The sequence below is a fragment of the Rhinoderma darwinii genome, chromosome 2 (assembly GCF_050947455.1).
Source record: "Rhinoderma darwinii isolate aRhiDar2 chromosome 2, aRhiDar2.hap1, whole genome shotgun sequence".
Lineage (NCBI taxonomy): Eukaryota > Metazoa > Chordata > Amphibia > Anura > Rhinodermatidae > Rhinoderma > Rhinoderma darwinii.
In genome coordinates, this window is record NC_134688.1 from 406,862,365 (window position 1) to 406,880,284 (window position 17,920).

The 17,920-nt window shown below is 47.1% G+C and overlaps 1 protein-coding gene across 2 annotated transcripts in view; it reads left to right on the forward strand.

The window, feature by feature from the left end:
• Positions 1-602: 602 nt before the first annotated feature.
• VTN (vitronectin) overlaps positions 603-17,920 on the forward strand; it is a 37,248-nt gene continuing 19,930 nt past the window's right edge. Inside the window, exons 1-2 of one of the 2 annotated variants that reach the window (XM_075854148.1) lie at positions 603-712; positions 14,596-14,715. In XM_075854148.1, coding sequence (XP_075710263.1) covers positions 646-712; positions 14,596-14,715 — 187 coding nt within the window. In that variant the 5' untranslated portion in view covers positions 603-645. The remainder of the gene's footprint in view (positions 713-14,595; positions 14,716-17,920) is intronic. The other variant, XM_075854149.1, reaches the window with a different exon arrangement.

The window sequence follows — 17,920 nt, forward strand, 5'->3', positions numbered from 1 at the left end:
AATCTCTGGGAGGCTATTCTGACATCCTGCAAAGATATTCAAGCAGAAACTGTCCAAATACTCACAAATTCAATGGATGCAAGAATTGTGAAGGTGATATCAAAGAAGGGGTCAACATGTAACTTGGCCTGTTAAGATTTTTTTGATTGAAAGAGCTTTTGATTTCTGTGAATATGTCCTCCTGATGCTGCAAATGCAACAAATTACCATTTAGTTCTCTTTACAACCTATAAAATGTTTTGATCTCTGTTGTGCATAATAATTTGAAACAGTGCATTTTGAGTTTTTTACTTCTAAAAAAAAATCTGGTATCATTAGGAGATTTGTTCAATAAAATTCACATTATACTACAACGGTTGATGGCTTGAAGATTATACTGACTGTCATTTGCATCGACTATTTAGGAAAATCAGCAAAAAATAACATTTGCATAATAATTTGGAACGCGGTGTATACCCGTATATTCCCTATTTAGTGTTTTCATTAGGAATGGATTCCTGGATACCAGGAATACAGAGGTGGGGGATTAGAAAAAATACTGTTGATCTGTGCAAACAAAAGTGGTGAAATGTCAAACAAACAGGATGATAAAACCATAGGTCAGAAACTACACCAGAGTAGACCGGAGAGTCTAAGAGTCCAGTGATGAGAGCTCTACTGCTCTCTGCTCTACTTCTCCTGGGGGCAGCCTGGTTTGCCCAGGCTGCTGAAGGTAGGTGGACATGGAGATGTAACTGTGTAGAGTTGTAGCTGTAGTTTTTGTTTTTTGTTTGTTTGTTTATTGATTGTATTCCAGGTTAATTTATGTAGTGTAATACTGTCTGTATAGTCAACAGCAATATACTTAATTATAGAGACCTTTTCTACAGGAGCTATCTGGTATTGCTGTTTATACTGACTGACACAGCTATCCCCATAGTCCATGTGTTTTAGAAATCTAGACTGCTACTTAAATGGGTTTTCCAGCTCATGAAATTTTTGGGAAACGGCTGACAATGCTGTAAAATAACAAAAGAAGTGATATCATAGCACGTCGACACAGGAGTGGCTGGGGATCGGTAAGTTGGGTACTCCTTTTGTTATTTTATAGCATTATCAGCCGTTTACATAAAAAAATCATGCACCTGGAAAACCCCTTTAAGAAGTCATTAAAATTTACAGAAAGCCTTGTCAATACATTGACAATGTTATAACTTATTATTTTGATTTGATATAACTGTATTAGTCATCAAATTTTACATTTATCAAAGAATCCTTCAATTGCAGCTATTACTAGTTAGCTCTTCCCAGAGGTGTTAGTGTACAGCATCTTCCTAAAAGCTCATCCCACAAGAGCTCGTAGAGTTGATATCTGGTGATGACAGTTTCATCGATGACAGTTCTCTGAATTCCTGTTTCTAAACCAAGTAGCTTTTGCATATTTTAGTTTCAGTCCTGCTGCATGATGAATTTGTTCAAATCAAACACTGAACGCAGGGGGCAGGGACGTAACTAGGAAAGACTGGGCCCCATAGCAAACTGACTGGGGCCCCCCTCCCCGGGGTGTCACACAACCCCCCCCCCTTGTAGATAGTGCCTTTTTTACTGCCCCCCCCTGTAGATAGCACCATACAGCCCCCTCTGTAGATAACCTCTTACAGCCCCCTTGTAGATAACGCCATACAGCCCCCATGTAGATAACGCCATACAGCCCCCCTGTAGATAACGCCATACAGCCCCCCTGTAGATAACGCCATACAGCCCCTCTGTAGATAACGCCATACAGCCCTCCCTGTAGGTAACGCCATACAGCCCCCCCTGTAGGTAACACTATACAGCCCCCTGTAGATAACGCCATACAGCCCCCCTGTAGGTAACGCTATATAGCCCCCCCTGTAGGTAACGCCATACAGCCCCCCCTGTATGTAACGCCATGCAGCCCCAACCCCCCAAAAAAATGCGACCTACAGTGTGTCCTACAAAAGACATGCATCCCCTATCCACAGGATAGGGGATACATGTGTGATCGCTGGCATTGATAGGGAGAACGGCGGACCGAAAGTCCCCTGAAGTTCTCCATGACTAACCTCTGACTTCCGGCGTCTGCTCAGCTCAATAAAAATGAAAGGAGCGCTGGTCACACATGCGCACAAGCGCGACCGGCGCTCCATTCATTTCTACGGAGCTGCCGACACAGACCCCGAAAGTCCGAGGTTTGTGATGGAGAACTTCAGGGGACTTTCGGTCCCCCGTTCTCCCTATCAATGCCAGCGATCACACATGTATCCCCTATCCTGTGGATAGGATAGGGAATACATGTCTTTTGTTTAATGACAGAGCGGGGAGATACCTCCCTGCTCTGCCGTAGTGTTCAGTGGCGTCGCGCTGTAGCAGCCGTAGCGGCAGCTAGCGGAGCCTCCGGCCATGGTGGGGGCTCGTGCCGGCGGGCAACATGGGCCCCCTCGTGCCGCAGGCCCCGTAGCAGCCGCTACGGCTGCTACAGCGGTAGTTACGCCACTGGCTGCTACGTACATGTACGTGGCATGTCGTTAGGGTGTTAAAGGGGTCCTCTGGGAATTTCTTATTGATGGTCTATCTTTATGATAGGTTATCAATATTAGATCGGCGGGGGTCCAACTCCCGGAACACCCGCCGATCAGCTTTTTTGAAGGGGCCGTAGTACTCGTCGCCTTGGCCTCTTCAGTGTTTACCAGGCACACCGCCGTACACATCGGTAGCAGCTGCGCCTGGGATTGCAGCTCAGTCCCGTTCACTTGAATGCAATCACATGCACAGTCGCCCCGTGTGTGTACGGTGTTGTGCTTGTTAACTGTGAAAAGTCAGACGAACGCTATGGTCCCATCAATCACGGACCCCCACTGATCTGATATTGATGGTCTATTCTAAGGATGAGCCATAAATATAAAATGCCCAGAGGACCCCTTTCTTTAATGTAATGTGTGTGAAGTTTGAACTTATATAACGTGGCAGAGGGCAGGCATCAGTATATGTGTTAGGGGGAATTCACAGAGTTTTTCAGCATGCTTTTTGACGCGGAAAAACGTGTAAAAAAACAGACGAAAACTGATGCGTTTTTTCCAGCGAGCGCTAAAACCGCTCACGGGAACAAGCGACTTGCCCCTATCTTCGTGCGTATACGTCTCTGACCTCCCATTGACAATAAGAGGCAGAGAAATTTGCCAGCGGCGCTCAATGTCCGCAGCCAAAAAACGCAGCAAAAAACACGGCAAACGGCGTGCAGACATGTGAAAATCTGCCTCGAAATTACAGAAGGAATTTTGAGCCAGATTTTTCTGCCTGCAAAAAACTCTGTGTGAACAGGACCTTAAGGCTTCAGTATAGGTGTTAGGGGGAGTTCACACTGAGTTTTTTGATGCGGAAACCGTGGCAACAGTAAAAAACGCCTGCGGGAAAAAGAAGCGTAAGGCTATGTTCACACTGAGTTTTTTGCAGGAGGAATATCTGCCTCAAAATTCCATTTGGAAGTTTGAGGCAGTTTTACCTCTCGCTGCACGCCGATTTTCGCGGCGTTTTTCGCCCGCGGCCATTGAGCGCCGCGGTCATAAAACACCGCGAAATACGCTTTCTCTGCCTCCCATTGAAGTCAATGGGAGGTAAGAGGCGTAAACGCCCGAAGATATGGCATGTCGCTTCTTTTTCCCGTGAGGCAGTTTTAGTGCTCGCGGGAAAAAGACGCCAACGCCTCCCATTGAAATCAATGGGAGGAATTTTCGGACTGTTTTTGACGAGTTTTGCGACGCGGTTTCCGCATCAAAAAACTCTTTCAAATACTACGTGTGAACATAGCCTAATGCCCTTTCTTCGGGCGTTTCTGTCTCCGACTTCCCATTGATAACAATGGCAGGCAGAAAATGCGTTTTTTGCTGCGTTTTTCTGCCCACGGCCCGATGGCTGAAAAACGTCACAAAAAACGCAACGAAAAATGCGGGAAGTGTTCAAAATATGCCTCAAAATTCCAGAAGGAATTATGAGGCAGATTTTTGTACCTAAAAACTTTTCCCTTCTCCCATGAAGTTTTTAACTTCATGTACCTGTCCTCTGCGGTCTGCACGCCCTCCACCCGTCCTCTGAGATACCTAGTACCCCGGCAGTCCTGACTGTGCTGTCCTCCGCCCGAAGTCTCGCGTCGTTCGTTCCCTTTAGCTCCCCCCCCCTGCCCTCTCCCCTGCCTGAGCGCTCCTCCTAACACCTATCTCCGTCCTATTCAACTGTGTGGCAGACTATCAGTGCACAGTGTGCAGAGCAGCGGCTATCACCCGGCCCCCGGACCCCCCCCCGCGGCTATCACCGGACCCCCCTCCCCCCGCGGTTATCACCCGGCCCCCGGAATCCCCCCCCCCGCGGCTATCACCGGGCCCCCGCCCCCCCCCCATTATTGATGCTACTATTAGGCATGAGGGGGCCCGTGCCTCCAGCCCTGGCACATAATGTAATGTGCCTGTCAGGGCGACACGGGCCCCCCCATGCCGCGGGCCCCGTAGCAGCTGCTACGGCTGCTATTGTGGTAGTTACGCCACTGGCATTACTTTGTAAGTGGTGACCTTTCTACCTCATTATACCTTGCACTGCGGAAATCTCTTACCATCACCAAATGAGTCCTATATCAGTACATCTCCATTATCCATGATGACAGGAGGTATCAATCACTTCTACAGGATCTTTAATTTGTTCTATGTCTCACGTGCTCTTCTTTGACCCAAACAAATTATATATGGATGTTGACAACATCGAGTTAGAACATTGGTGTACTGATCCTGTTGAACATCTGGGCCTTCTTTTTCTTTTCCTATTTCGGCTTGATCCAGTTTGCCACCTTAAAGGTGCATTCACACACGGCGTGCGGAAGACTTTACAACGTATGCCTATGGGAAAAATATATTCCGCAAATTTCTACACTTTTTGCATTGCAGAATATTTTTCCCATAGGCTTACAAAGCAAGTATGCCACGTGTGACTGGACCTTAATACTATTGTGGACACCTGTGCATTAAATCTTGCCATTTTTATTCGCTCACTACAAAAATTGTGTAGTCTATAGAAACGCATTGAGTAGCTTAAAAATCTCTTTAAAAGTGCTCCAGTCAAGTGAACCGCTAGTGATTTCTTTTTTAATCGCTACATTCTGGGATTTCTTAGCCTTTTTAAAAAAGTAGTACCTCCTTGTTTCCTAAACAGAGTAATATAAGGGTATGTTCCCATAGGTTTGATTTGCTGCAGTATTTCCACAAGGGAATACTGTGCAGAAAATCCACAGTTTTAGGCCCCATGAACACGACCGTTTTAAACCTCTGTTTTTGTGGACCGCAACCCATTCACTTCCATTGAACACCTTTCCGTATCGCTACGGATGAGTGTCCGTGTCGCATAACTGTTCCGGGAATTATGGAGCATGTCCGTTTTTGGTCCGTAATTGCAGCACAGACTCCTCCATAGAAGTCTATGGGGGAAGCCAAAATTGCGAATGGCTACAGAGGTGCGTCCGCAAATACGTATAGCCATCCGCAAATATGGAAGTGTTGTTAAGCATTAACCAGGCCTCTTGTTTTACGGATCCGTATATATGGATGCAATACGGATGCACTACGGGTCGTATTTGCGGATACCATTCAGCAGAAATGGGTACGTTGCTGATGACTATAAAGCAGTACGGAACCGTATTTACAGTCAGTATTTGCGGATATGGTCGTGTGCATGAGGCTCTAGGCCCCATGCACACGACCGTAAAAAACGGACCCATTCACTTCCATTCAACGCAGATACCTTTCCGTATCGCTACGGATGGGTGTCCGTGCCGTAGAAATGTTCCGAAAATTATGTAACATGTCCGTTCTTTTGCATTTTGCGAGCCGTGCTCCCATACTTTGTATGGGAGCACGGCCCGAAAATGCGTGAGGCAGTCGGTGGCCGGCCTTGCCCGCAATTACGGGCACGGCTGTGTGCATGGGGCCTTACAGTAGCAGCAAAGTAGATGAGATTTTAGCAAAAATTTGTCACGCTGCAGAAAAAATAAGCAGAAAAGTGGCGCGGAAAGTGTTCTGCGGGGCAGCTTTCAAATCTACAGCATGTCAATTTATGCTGTATACTCTGAATGGAGATGCGTCGTATTTGGGCCATAGACTTCAATGGGAAGCATAAATTCCGTACTAAAATACGCAAATTGAGTTTTGTTGCAGTTTTTACAGCGATTCTGTTCGGATTCCGCAGTTATAACCGCAGTAAATCCGCACCTACATATACCGCTTTCTACAATCAATGCTTCACACTTAAGTCGCAGGTTAAAGCTATATGTGCAGAAAAAAAAGGCACTATTTGTTGCGGATTTCTGTGACTAATTTACCTGCGGATTTATGAGTTCCGCAAAATCTGCAGCGTTTCCAGCTGGTGGGAACATACCCTAATATTTGCTTGGAAATCTCTTGAAAATCGCTCAAGGGGCTGACACATGAATGAGCCTTTATTTCACAAAATATTTAGCAAAATATCAGTAGATTGGGATGTTTACTGAGAAACCTGTTTAGTTTTCTCTTTTTTTTAACCCACACTCTAGAAATACTAGTACCACGCCACTAGTTCTGCCCCTTCTTCTTGCTAACCTAAAGACAGTAAAAGGGGACAGGGCATGGGGTAACACATGCAGGATCAGACTACATACAAGGTTTGTTTGTAGTCTGTAACCAGGGAGACAAATAGGTATGCGTAGGACCTGTAAACACAAAATGTTTTAAAAAAATAAAATAAATGTATCATGAATGGAGCAAGGAAAAAACATCATAACCAAAGAAGTGTATTCTTGAGAGATGAATACAGATAGTGAACTTCTGATATATTTTTTATTTTATTTTCTATCCTATTTTTACAGTTAGATAACTGATGACTTGGAAAATAATTAACATGGGGCATTGACCTTTCCTGAGTCAACAGATGTGCAGAAACTGCAAATAAACATGTGATGAAACCAAATAGAGACATGAGATCATAGAGCCTTGGATTAGATAGCACTGTTGATAAGACAATAACATGGACATAACAACATTTCACCAAATGTAACCATTTACATGCATTCCCACAAAATTATATACATGTATGTTATTAATTGCCTTTTCTTAATGCAAAACGACGTATAAGTACAACACGGTGATCACACAGGTGTAGAAGCCATGGCCATGCAATTTCCGGAGGAGGCAGCGGTTATTGACAGCCAGGCTTCCCTGAGCCCTCTAATCCCGGCCATTTAACCGCTTAGACGCATTAGAGGTGTTTGACAGCGGAAGGGGGCTCCCTCTGTCAGTCAATCAGTGCCCCGCAATGCAATCACGTGGCGCCGATCGGATGTCAGGGCAGTAAGGGCTAACATAGATCTCCTGGCCTACCATGGCTATATGCCTATTAGTATGTTTATTACTGACATCCAATAATGCTTTGCACATTGTGAAGTCCACTAGTGGGACTAAAAAATAGAATGAAATAAGGTTTAATAAAGTTTTTTTGTTTTTTTAAAATAATTATTTCCATAAAAAGTGGTTTTATTTGATAAAAAAATAAACACGTATGGTATCGCCTCAGTGGTAAAGACCTATGTATAATAATGGTTATTTAAACTGCACGGTGAAAGACGTAAAAAAAAAAACTCGCAAAAAAAACTCAAAAGTACTTTTTTTTTTATTCCCCACCACAAAACAAATTATAAAACGTAATCAATAATCTAAAAATATGACTTTGTCACGCTCAAATACAGCTGCATAAAAAAAAAAAAAATTATGACTTTTGGAATGCGACAACATAAAAGCTATGTTTTTGCATTAAATGTGCTATAATTGTGCAAAGGTAATGAAACATAAGAAAAACTATACAAATTTGATATCGCAGAGATTAAAAAAAACAATGATGCAATTGCTGTCATTTTTCCATTCCCCCCCAAAAAAAGTAATAAAAGTCATTCAATAAGTTATATGTACACCCAAACGGTACCTTTGAAAAGATGTCATCACTCAAAAAACTATGTCCTCATATCGCTACAACGATGGAAAAATAAAAATTTCATGGTGCTCAGAAAGTGGTGACACAAAAACAAAAAAATTCTTGCGCTCCGTAATGCCAAAATAGGCTCAGTCCTTAAAGGGTTATTGATAATTATTACATATATTGTGTTAAAATTATTGGTCCTAAACATTTTTAATCAGTTTTATCATCTTGAATCAGGCATTCTTCAACTTTGAGTTGTTTGGTAGCCTTACACAATTATCATAACGTCTAAAGAACAACCAGAATTTCAATATCAAATGGGAAAGTCTGTCTATGAAAAATGTATTTCCAGGGAACAAAGAAAACATTGTTGGTGCAGAAATAATAGACTGACATTTACTGTTTTCTGCAACTCACTTTATAGCTTTGCTAGAAAGACTGGGACAGAGTCAACAGAGTCATCTCATTACTATTAGAGGCCAGAGGATTAAGTAATAGATGACATCTCTGCTGTTCTGCACTTTCTGTTCTGGGGGAGAGGGGGATTGGTTCTCCATCTTTTTTTTTAAAATATAAATTCTTCTATTTATCAATTTTTCAAACATAACACGATGATGCAAAAAGAATCTGCAAGCATATAGCACGTCGGCACGCGGGCCGGAAAATGAGGTCATCTTGTATGATGTGTGTGCAATCAGAGAAAAATCAACATTAATTGGGGCTAGGCCCTTGCATCCCGAACCTGCAGACATGCACTAGGCCCACAGTGAAGCATAACTTAAGAGGGGGAATGAACAAGGAGAGGAGAAAAAGGGAAATACAGGGGAGGGAGGGTAAAGGACAAATTCTGGTGTTATATGCCCTGCAAAGAGTACAAATCAGGAGGCTACGATGTTCCTGAACTCCACTGATGATTGAAACCTGACCCAGTGATACCAGGTCTTCATGAACTTGGCGTGAGTACCTCTCATGGATGCCGTGAGATCCTCCATCCTCATAATCTCCTGTATCTTATTAAACCACATGCTGAGCGACGGCGCAGCAGATTGTCTCCACAGCGCTGGTATGCAGGCCCTGGCAGCGTTCACCAGGTGGCGGACCACAAAGCGACGATATGAGGCTAGTGGAACCTCGCACAGATGGAGCAAGAAGAAGGCCGGTGTGCATGGGAGCGGGAGGTCCGTGAATTTAGAAGTGATGCGCCACACTTCTGACCAAAAGTCAGTCAGCCTCGGGCAATGCCAAAAGACATGGAGAATCGTTCCCACCTGGTCACCACATCTCCAGCACAGCGGGGAGACCGCCGGAATCATGGCATGTAATCTGGAAGGCACCCTATACCATCGCGTTAAAATTTTAAATCCCGCTTCTTGATACCTGCTGGCCATGGACGATTTATGTGTCATCGTGTATACCCTATCTTGTTGTTCAGCCGAGAGTGAAATTCCCAAATCCCTTTCCCACCGTAGCAAATATGTGGGTGTGGAGAGGGTAGATGGGGAGATCAGTAAGGAGTATAGTCTGGATAGAGAGTGCTGCATCAAGCCCGTGCCTGCGCAAAGGAGTTCAAACTGAGTTTTGGTCTGCGCATATTCCGCAGAGTTAGGTAAGGACCTCAGGAAGTGTCTCAGCTGAGTAACCTGCCAGGGAGTGAGGGGGAGAGGGTCTTTTCAAAGACGTCAGTTGCGTGCCAGTCATCCATGACTCCCCGTGCAGGTAATGGGAGGCGGGGCCCCTACCTGCCTGCAACCAGCTCCGAAAAGGACCCCCCTCCCGCCCTGGAGGAGACGCCGGGTTACCTAAGACCGGGAACATGGGGGACGGAAATGGGGAGATCTCTTTCCGGGGAAAGACCTTTAACGCCACTGTCAGTGAGGGCCCTATCGTCGGATGTGTCTTTGCTGTCAGAGGGGTATCCCTGCCCAGCCAAGGCAGAGCCTGTAGGGGGATAGCCATAGAAGACTGTTCCATCGATACCCATTGTTTGACCTCCGTGCGGCGAAACCAGTCCAGGATGCGCGTCATGTGCGAGGCCTGGTGGTAGGAAATAAAGTCAGGGAGCCCCCTTCACTCTTAGAGCGAAAAAGTGTGGAGCGGGTTATACGGGCCGGTTTCCCCATCCAAATGAAGCGGTGGAGCAAGGACAACAGAGTTCGGAAAAAAGTGCGGGGAATGTGGATCGGTAGGGCTTGGAAGAAGTACAATATCCGTGGGAGAATATTCATTTTGAAGATTGCACATCTGCCGAATCATGTGAAGGTGCCCTTCGTCCAGGAATCCAAATCGCTCTTTACCCGTTGCAGGAGAGGAGGATAGTTAACTGCGTAAAGGCGAGAGAGATCCCTGGAGAGCTGGACCCCCAAGTATTGAAGCGAGTCTCTAGCCCACTTGAAGGAGAAGGACCCCGATAAGTCCTCAACTAGGGACTGTGGCAATGATATGTTTAGAGCCTTAGATTTCTGATAATTAATTTTACAATTTGACAGCTTCGAGTATCTACTCATTTCCGCCATGAGGTTGGGCAGGGAGATCCTGGGTGCAGTGAGGAAGAACAGAAGGTCATCCGCATACGCCGCCACTTTATGCGATCTTCCCCCCACTAATACACCCGCTATATCTGGATTGGAACGAACCCGACAGAGGAAGGGTTCCAGGCACAAAATAAAGATCAAGGCAGACAGGGGGCAACCCTGCCGCGTGCTATTGGAGATAGAGAGCGTAGATGATAAGGTACCATTCACCTTAACCCTGGCAGATGGAGATGAGTAGAGACTCGAGATCCATTGCATCATGTGGGAACCCAGTCCGACGTGCCGCAAAGTGGCCGACATGAAGTTCCAGTCCACTCTGTCAAATGCTTTCTCCACGTCCGTGGACAGCAGCAGTGTGGGCAGAGACGAGGCAGTCGCGTGATAAATCAGGTTAATTGCCCTAGTAGTATTATCCCTAGTTTCCCTCTGGGGCATGAAGCCCACCTGATCATAGTGGATCACACTGTGGTGAAGGGGGGTAAGTCTATGGGCCAAGATCTTTGCAAACAACGTGAGATCTACATTAAGCAGGGAGATGGGACGGTAATTTTGGCAGCTGGTGGGGTCCTTCCCTTCCTTGGGTATGACCGTAATGTATGCCCGCAAGGCATCCTGAGGGAGAGGACACCCGTCTGTGAGGGAGTTATAGGCCTGCAGGAAGTGAGGCCCGAAAAGGTCTGAGCATGCCTTGTAGTACTGAATGGGAAGACCATCCGGGCCCGGTGCCTTCCCCACCGGGGAATCCTTCAGGGCCCAGGACCACTCCTCTGGAGAAATCGGCTCTTCCAAGGCCGCTAGAGCTTCCTGTGGGATACTTTTCATCCCCGAAGAGCGGAGTTATGCCTCCATCTGCTCCCGTCTAGTTCCCCCCTCTGCGGAAGGGGAGGTCCGCGGGAGATTGTAGAGTGAGTGGTAGTACGCCTGGATTCCGAGATGTCCTGGGGGCGGTGTACACTCCCAGCTCCGTGTGTCTGCACTTGGGGGACATAGGTTCGTGACCTGGTTTTCCGCAGTGCCTGTGCCAGAGTCCTGCCTGGTTTGTTACTGAATTCATAGAAGTGTCGCCTACATTTTACTAGGGAGACCCTAGCCTTAGCAAGACAAAGAGACCGGACCTGAACACGCAACTGCCCCAGCTCCGCCCCACCACCCGGTCCAGGGAAGCCTTGTGGGTCTGCTCAAGGAGGTGTATACGGGATAATAGGTCGCTCAAGTGAGCTGTCTGTTCCCTTTTGAGTTTAGATCCGATCCGAATAAATTAACCTCGGATCACGCACTTATGTGCCTCCCAGACACTAAGCGGACTTACATCTGGAGTTACATTCGTAGCAAAGTACTCCTGTAAGTCCCTGTGTATTTCTGAGATTACCGTCGGGTCCTGCAGAAGCGAGTCATTTAATTGCCACTGCCAGGAGCGAGGGTGGGCTGCAGGAAGACAGAGAGTGTAATGAGGGCGTGATCCGAGAAGGTTATGTTGTCTATAGCGAGGAGAGGGTGGAAATATGGGAGTGGCGCAGAAAGAAGTAGTCTAGTCTGGTGTATGTGTTGTGGGGGGCCGAAAAGAAGGTGTAGTCTTTAGTCGTCGGGTGCATAAGCCTCCACGCGTCTATCAATTGGTGGTCATGAAGCAGCCGCCGCAGCCGGCGATGTGCCGATCTGGGTAGCGACGAATGTCCACGTGAGGAGTCTATAGTCGGGTCCAATGTAAGGTTCAGGTCCCCCCTAGTATGAGAGTGCCTTCCGAAAAACCATCCAACTCCGTCCAGACCCCTTTAAGAAGGCAACCTGACCAGTGTTAGGGAGATAGCATGTGGCCAGTGTGAACAGTGTGTTAGCCAACCTACCCTTCACGAAGATATACCGTCCCGCTCCATCTGTACGAGTCTCCACGTGCTCCCACAGTAGAGAGCGAGAGATCAGGATAGAGACCCCCTTGGTCTTGGAGTCCGGTGAGGTACTGTGATACCCCTCCGTATAGCGAGAGTCTGTCAACCGTGGAACGCCCGGAGGTGAGTTTCCTGAAGGAACGCCACATGCGCTTTCTTTTTCCATAGGAGACGGAGGATCTTTTCTCTGGAACGTTCAGGCCCTGTGCATTCAGGGAAACAACCGTAATGTTAGACATATGGAGCCACAGAAGGGAAACAGAAAGGGGAGGGAAAGGCGGGAAAAGAAATGGAGACCCCCGTATAGAAGGATGAGGGCCGAGAAGAGGGACACTAGCATCCCACTAACAGCGGGGTGCAGAACCCCTAATCAATACTTTGCGTGTAATGCCGGACCCGGAAGAAAATACCCCCTAAGCACGACACTACAGCGCGGAATCTAGTGGGGAACATAGAAGGACAGCAGCGTGAAGAGGTGATCTCCCTGAGACTCGCCACCAGAAGAGCCTGAGGTAGTAAGTGCCAAAAAGAGAGCTGCCCGGAACCCCGGACTCATGCGGCCAACTCCAACGGGTGCATGAAGGTTCCCGACCTCACACCGCGGCACAGTGTGAGGGGGGAAAGGGTCCCTCAGACAAATCCCTGGACCACACTGAGAAAACCCACTGACCCACCTAAAGTCCCCTTCGGCCTACCAACAATCCCTCCCGCCAGAACCTGAGAAGAAACCTGAGGAGAAAAAGAAGGGGGGTTAGACACTCATATCAAACAAAACAGACCCCCACAGACTCCCTTATAGATACAATGGTCCATTAGTCTTCTGGCCGCAGGTGGATCAGTTTCTTCGGGTCGACCGCCGTCCAGATGCCCGTTGCTCCTGAGGACCGTCTCTAGGATGTGGCAGAGGAGGGCGCGGGGTGTCCGAATACAGTCCCCCCCTGGGGAAGAGCGACGGTGGCGGCTCTGTCCAGTCTGGAAGGCGTACAGGAGAGATGTCTAGGAAGCGGAAGGCTTCTTCCAAATCATCCGGTGAGCGGACGGCAAAGGATTGCCCCTGTCGGCGGAGAATGACCTGGAAGGGATGACCCCATCTATAGGAAGCGCCCGCATCTTTGGTAGCCTCCAGCAAAGGGCGTATCACCCTGCGCATATGTAGGGTCAGCTGAGAAACATCCGGCAAGATGGACACCAACTCGCCCTGGAAGGGGACGCCCCCCCGCTCCCAGTGCAATGTCCTCTTTTTGCTTATAGAAGTGCACCCTGCAGATGACATCTCGCGGGCGGTTGCTGTCCCTGTTCCGTGGGCCTGCTAAGCGATGCCCCCTGTCCATTTCAATGGCCGAGTCACGAGGTCTGTCCATGAGCATGTTAAAAATATGGGTGATAACTTCGTATAGATCCTCGGGCGGCACAGATTCTCAGATGCCCCTCAATTTTAGGTTGTTCCGCCTCCCCTGTTCTCCACGTCGTCCAGGTGCAGGGAGAAGGTTCTCATTTGGGTAGCATGGGTGTCCATTGACTGAGAGAGAACCGAGATATCTGTGATGTGATCAGAATTCTGGTGCTCCAGGGCGTCTACCCGTGCAGTTAAAGATCGTAAATCCTGGGACACCTCCCCTATGGCCCGGTCATGTTTCTCTTCCATACGGACGAGACGAGCGTCCAAATCTGATTTTGTGGGCAATGCCCTCACCATCTCCCATAACTCTGCCAGGGTCCGTTCCATGGAAGGAGGGGGGCCGGTAGAAGAAATTGGGTGGGGGTCCACGCGGTCCACGGAGGTGGTGAGCGGGCCCCTTAATATGGCTGGTGTGCCCTGGCTCAGGGGGTGTCATGTCGTCTACTTGGGGTTGCGGGAGGGCGGTGGGGGAAAGTGGCGCCTTATCAAACGCACCTTTTAGTGCCCGGCGGCTGGTTCTCCATCTTTAGATTATACATGCACACCAAACAGACAATATGGAAGAAAGTGTTTGTTTCCAGCATGGAAACTGTCAGGAAAGTTTTTAAAAGTAAAAAAAATAAATAGCTACAACATTTGAGACATTGCCTTTAATACATGTTTGAATCATTTCAATTTGGTCTGAGATATGCCTCACTGCTGATCTGGTCATAACAGAGCCTATTAGGGTGTCTCCAGCTTCTTTTTATACATTGTTATGTGCCTGAATTGGAGTTTTCATGTGTTCTTGTTGCAGAGTCCTGTGTAGATCGATGTTTAAGTGGCTTTGATGTTGACAAGAAATGCCAATGTGATAACTTATGCATATATTACAAGAGCTGCTGCTACGACTACATTTCAGTCTGCAAACCGAGAGGTAAGAAGGTAACATTAACGGTAGTGAACCGTCTAAACTAGAAATGTGCATGAGACACACAGCTTAATTACATCTCTGTTAAAGTCCTATAATAATAATAATAATAATCTTTATTTATATAGCGCCAACATATTACGCAGCACTTTACAATTTAGAGGGAACATGAAACAAACAATATCAGACATTACATAGTGACAAAGTTCATTTACAATTCAAACCTGGGGAGTAAGGACCCTGCTCGCAAGAGCTTACAATCTATGAGGACATAAGGGAGACACAAAGTGTAATAGTGTTTGTTCTGTACAATGGTCCGGCCATTTTTATACACATGCGGTGGTAACATAAAGCTGCATGAGCCGGTCACCAGCCAGTATCCGTGTATGACGGACATGAAGAGAAGGAGTGTGAGGGAATCTTATTCTGATGACTAATCTAAATGGAGGGCCATGGAAAGGAGTCAGATTAGGGAATGTTATAGGCCTGTCTAAATAGATGTGTTTTCAGGGCACGTTTAAAACTGTGGATATTGGGAATTAATCTGATTGTCTGGGGTAGCACATTCCAGAGGACGGGTGCAGCACGAGAGAAATCCTGGAGACGGTAGTGGGAGGTTCGGATAATGGAGGATTTTAATCTAAGGTCGTTGGCAGAACGTAGAGCCCGAGTAGGGTGGTAGACAGAGATGAGGGAGGAGATGTAAGGAGGTGCAGCACTGTGGAGAGCTTTGTGGGTGAGAGTAATAAGTTTGAATTTTATTCGGAAGGGGATGGGCAACCAGTGCAGTGACTGGCACAGATTAGAGGCGTTGGTGTAGCGGTTGGTCATAAAGATGAGCCTGGCTGCTGCATTGAGGATAGATTGGAGAGGGGAGAGTTTAGTGAGGGGAAGACCGACTAGTAATGAGTTACAGTAGTCAAGACGAGAGTGAATCAGAGCAACAATGAGAGTTTTGGCAGTTTCCTCCGTAAGAAAAGAGCGGATTCTGGAGATGTTTTTGAGGTGAAAATGACAGGAGCGTGAAAGTGATTGTATGTGAGGAGTAAAGGAAAGATCTGAGTCAAAAATAACCCCGAGACAGCGGGCGTGCTGCTTAGGAGTTATGATAGTGCCACACACAGAGATGGAGACATCAGGTTTAGGGAGGTTAGTAGATGGTGGGAACACAAGGAGCTCAGTTTTAGAAAGATTCAGTTTCAGATAGAGAGAGGACATGATGTTAGAGACAGCGGACAGACAATCACTGGTGTTCTGTATTAGAGCAGGGGTGATGTCACGGGAAGAGGTATATAATTGGGTGTCATCAGCGTAGAGATGGTACTGGAAGCCAAGTCTGCTGATGGTTTGTCCAATAGGAGCTGTGTAGAGAGAAAAGAGGAGCGGACCTAGGACTGATCCCTGAGGAACCCCGATATCAAGGGGAAGAGGAGAAGAAGTGGAACCAGCAAATGACACACTGAATGAGCGGTCAGAGAGATAGGAGGAAAACCAAGAGAGAGCCGCGTCCTTGAGGCCAATAGAGTGGAGCATGTTAAGTAGGAGTTTGTGGTCTACAGTGTCAAAGGCTGCAGAGAGATCCAAAAGAATCAGGAGAGAGGATTTACAGTCCGATTTAGCCGCCAAGAGATCATTTGAGACTTTAGTAAGGGCAGTTTCTGTGGAGTGTAGAGTGCGGAAACCAGATTGTAAGAGGTCAAGAATGGAGTTAGCAGAGAGATAGCGGATAAGGCGAGAGTAGACCAAGCGTTCCAGGAGTTTGGAGATGAAGGGCAGATTAGAGACTGGTCGGTAGTTGGCAGCGCTGGATGGGTCAAGAGTTGGTTTTTTCAATAATGGGTTTATAATGGCATGTTTAAAAGCGGAGGGAAAGATACCAGAGGAAAGAGAGAGGTTAAATATTTTAGTCAGGTGACTAGTGACAGCTGGGGAGAGGGACTGGAGGAGGTGTGAGGGGACAGGATCACTAGGGCAGGTAGTAGGACGAGAAGAAGAGAGGAGCCTCGAGACTTCTTCTTCAGTTATTGGGTGAAATGCTGAGAGTGAAGAAGAGGGAGTGCGGGGGGAAGGGGATCGATGTTACTAGGGGACTGGGAGATAATATCATGCCGGATGTTGTCAATTTTAACTTTAAAATAATTGGCCAGGTCTTCAGCACTGAGATCTGTGATTGGCGTCTGAACTTTAGGACTAAGGAGGGAGTGAAAAGTATCAAAGAGGCGTTTTGGATTATTAGATAGTGTGGAGATGAGAGAAGTGAAGTAGACTTGTTTGGCGCGGTGAAGGGCAGAGTTGTAAGTTTTGAGCATAAATTTGTAATGGAGGAAATCTGCATTTAAATGCGATTTTCTCCACAGTCGTTCGGCACATCTCAAGCACCGCTGAAGAAAGCGGGATTGAGGCGTGTGCCAGGGTTGTCGTCGTCTTTGTCGGGTGGTTCGGAGTGTAGTGGGGGCTGCTTCATCCAATGCATTTTTGAGAGTGTTATTATAAAGTTTGGCAGCCAGATTGGGACAGGAGAGGGAAGAGATAGGGGACAATGAGGACTGTAGACTGTCTATGAGTTTCACAGTGTTAATGGCATGTAGATTTCTGTATGTCTGATACGTAGGGATGACCTGAGGAGGCAGAGAATATTTGATAGTAAAGCAGAGAAGATTGTGGTCAGAAAGCGGGAGAGGAGAGTTAATAAAGTCAGAAACTGAGCAGAGCCGGAAGAAGACCAGGTCAAGTGAATGCCCGTCTTCATGTGTAGGAGAGTTAGTAAGTTGTGACAGACCGAGGGACGAGGTTAAAGATAGAAACTGGGAGGCAGATGAGGAGATTGGGTTATCAATGGGGATGTTGAAGTCACCCATGATGAGAGTGGGTGTTTCAGAGGATAGAAATTGTGGAAGCCAGGCAGCAAAATGATCCAGGAATTGGCGGGGTGAGCCCGGTGGGCGGTAGACAACTGCCACTCGGAGGGAAAAAGGGTGAAAGAGTCTGAGGGTGTGGACTTCAAAAGAGGGAAATGTGAGTGAGGGGACCGGGGGAATGACCTGGAAAGTGCAGTGTGGGGAAAGAAGTATACCTACTCCTCCACCCTGCCTGTTCTCAGGTCTGGGGGCATGAGAGAACTGGAGACCACCATAAGATAGAGCAGCAGGGGAAGCAGTGTCAGACAGGTGTAGCCATGTTTCTGTAAGAGCCAGAAGGTTGAGAGAGTTAG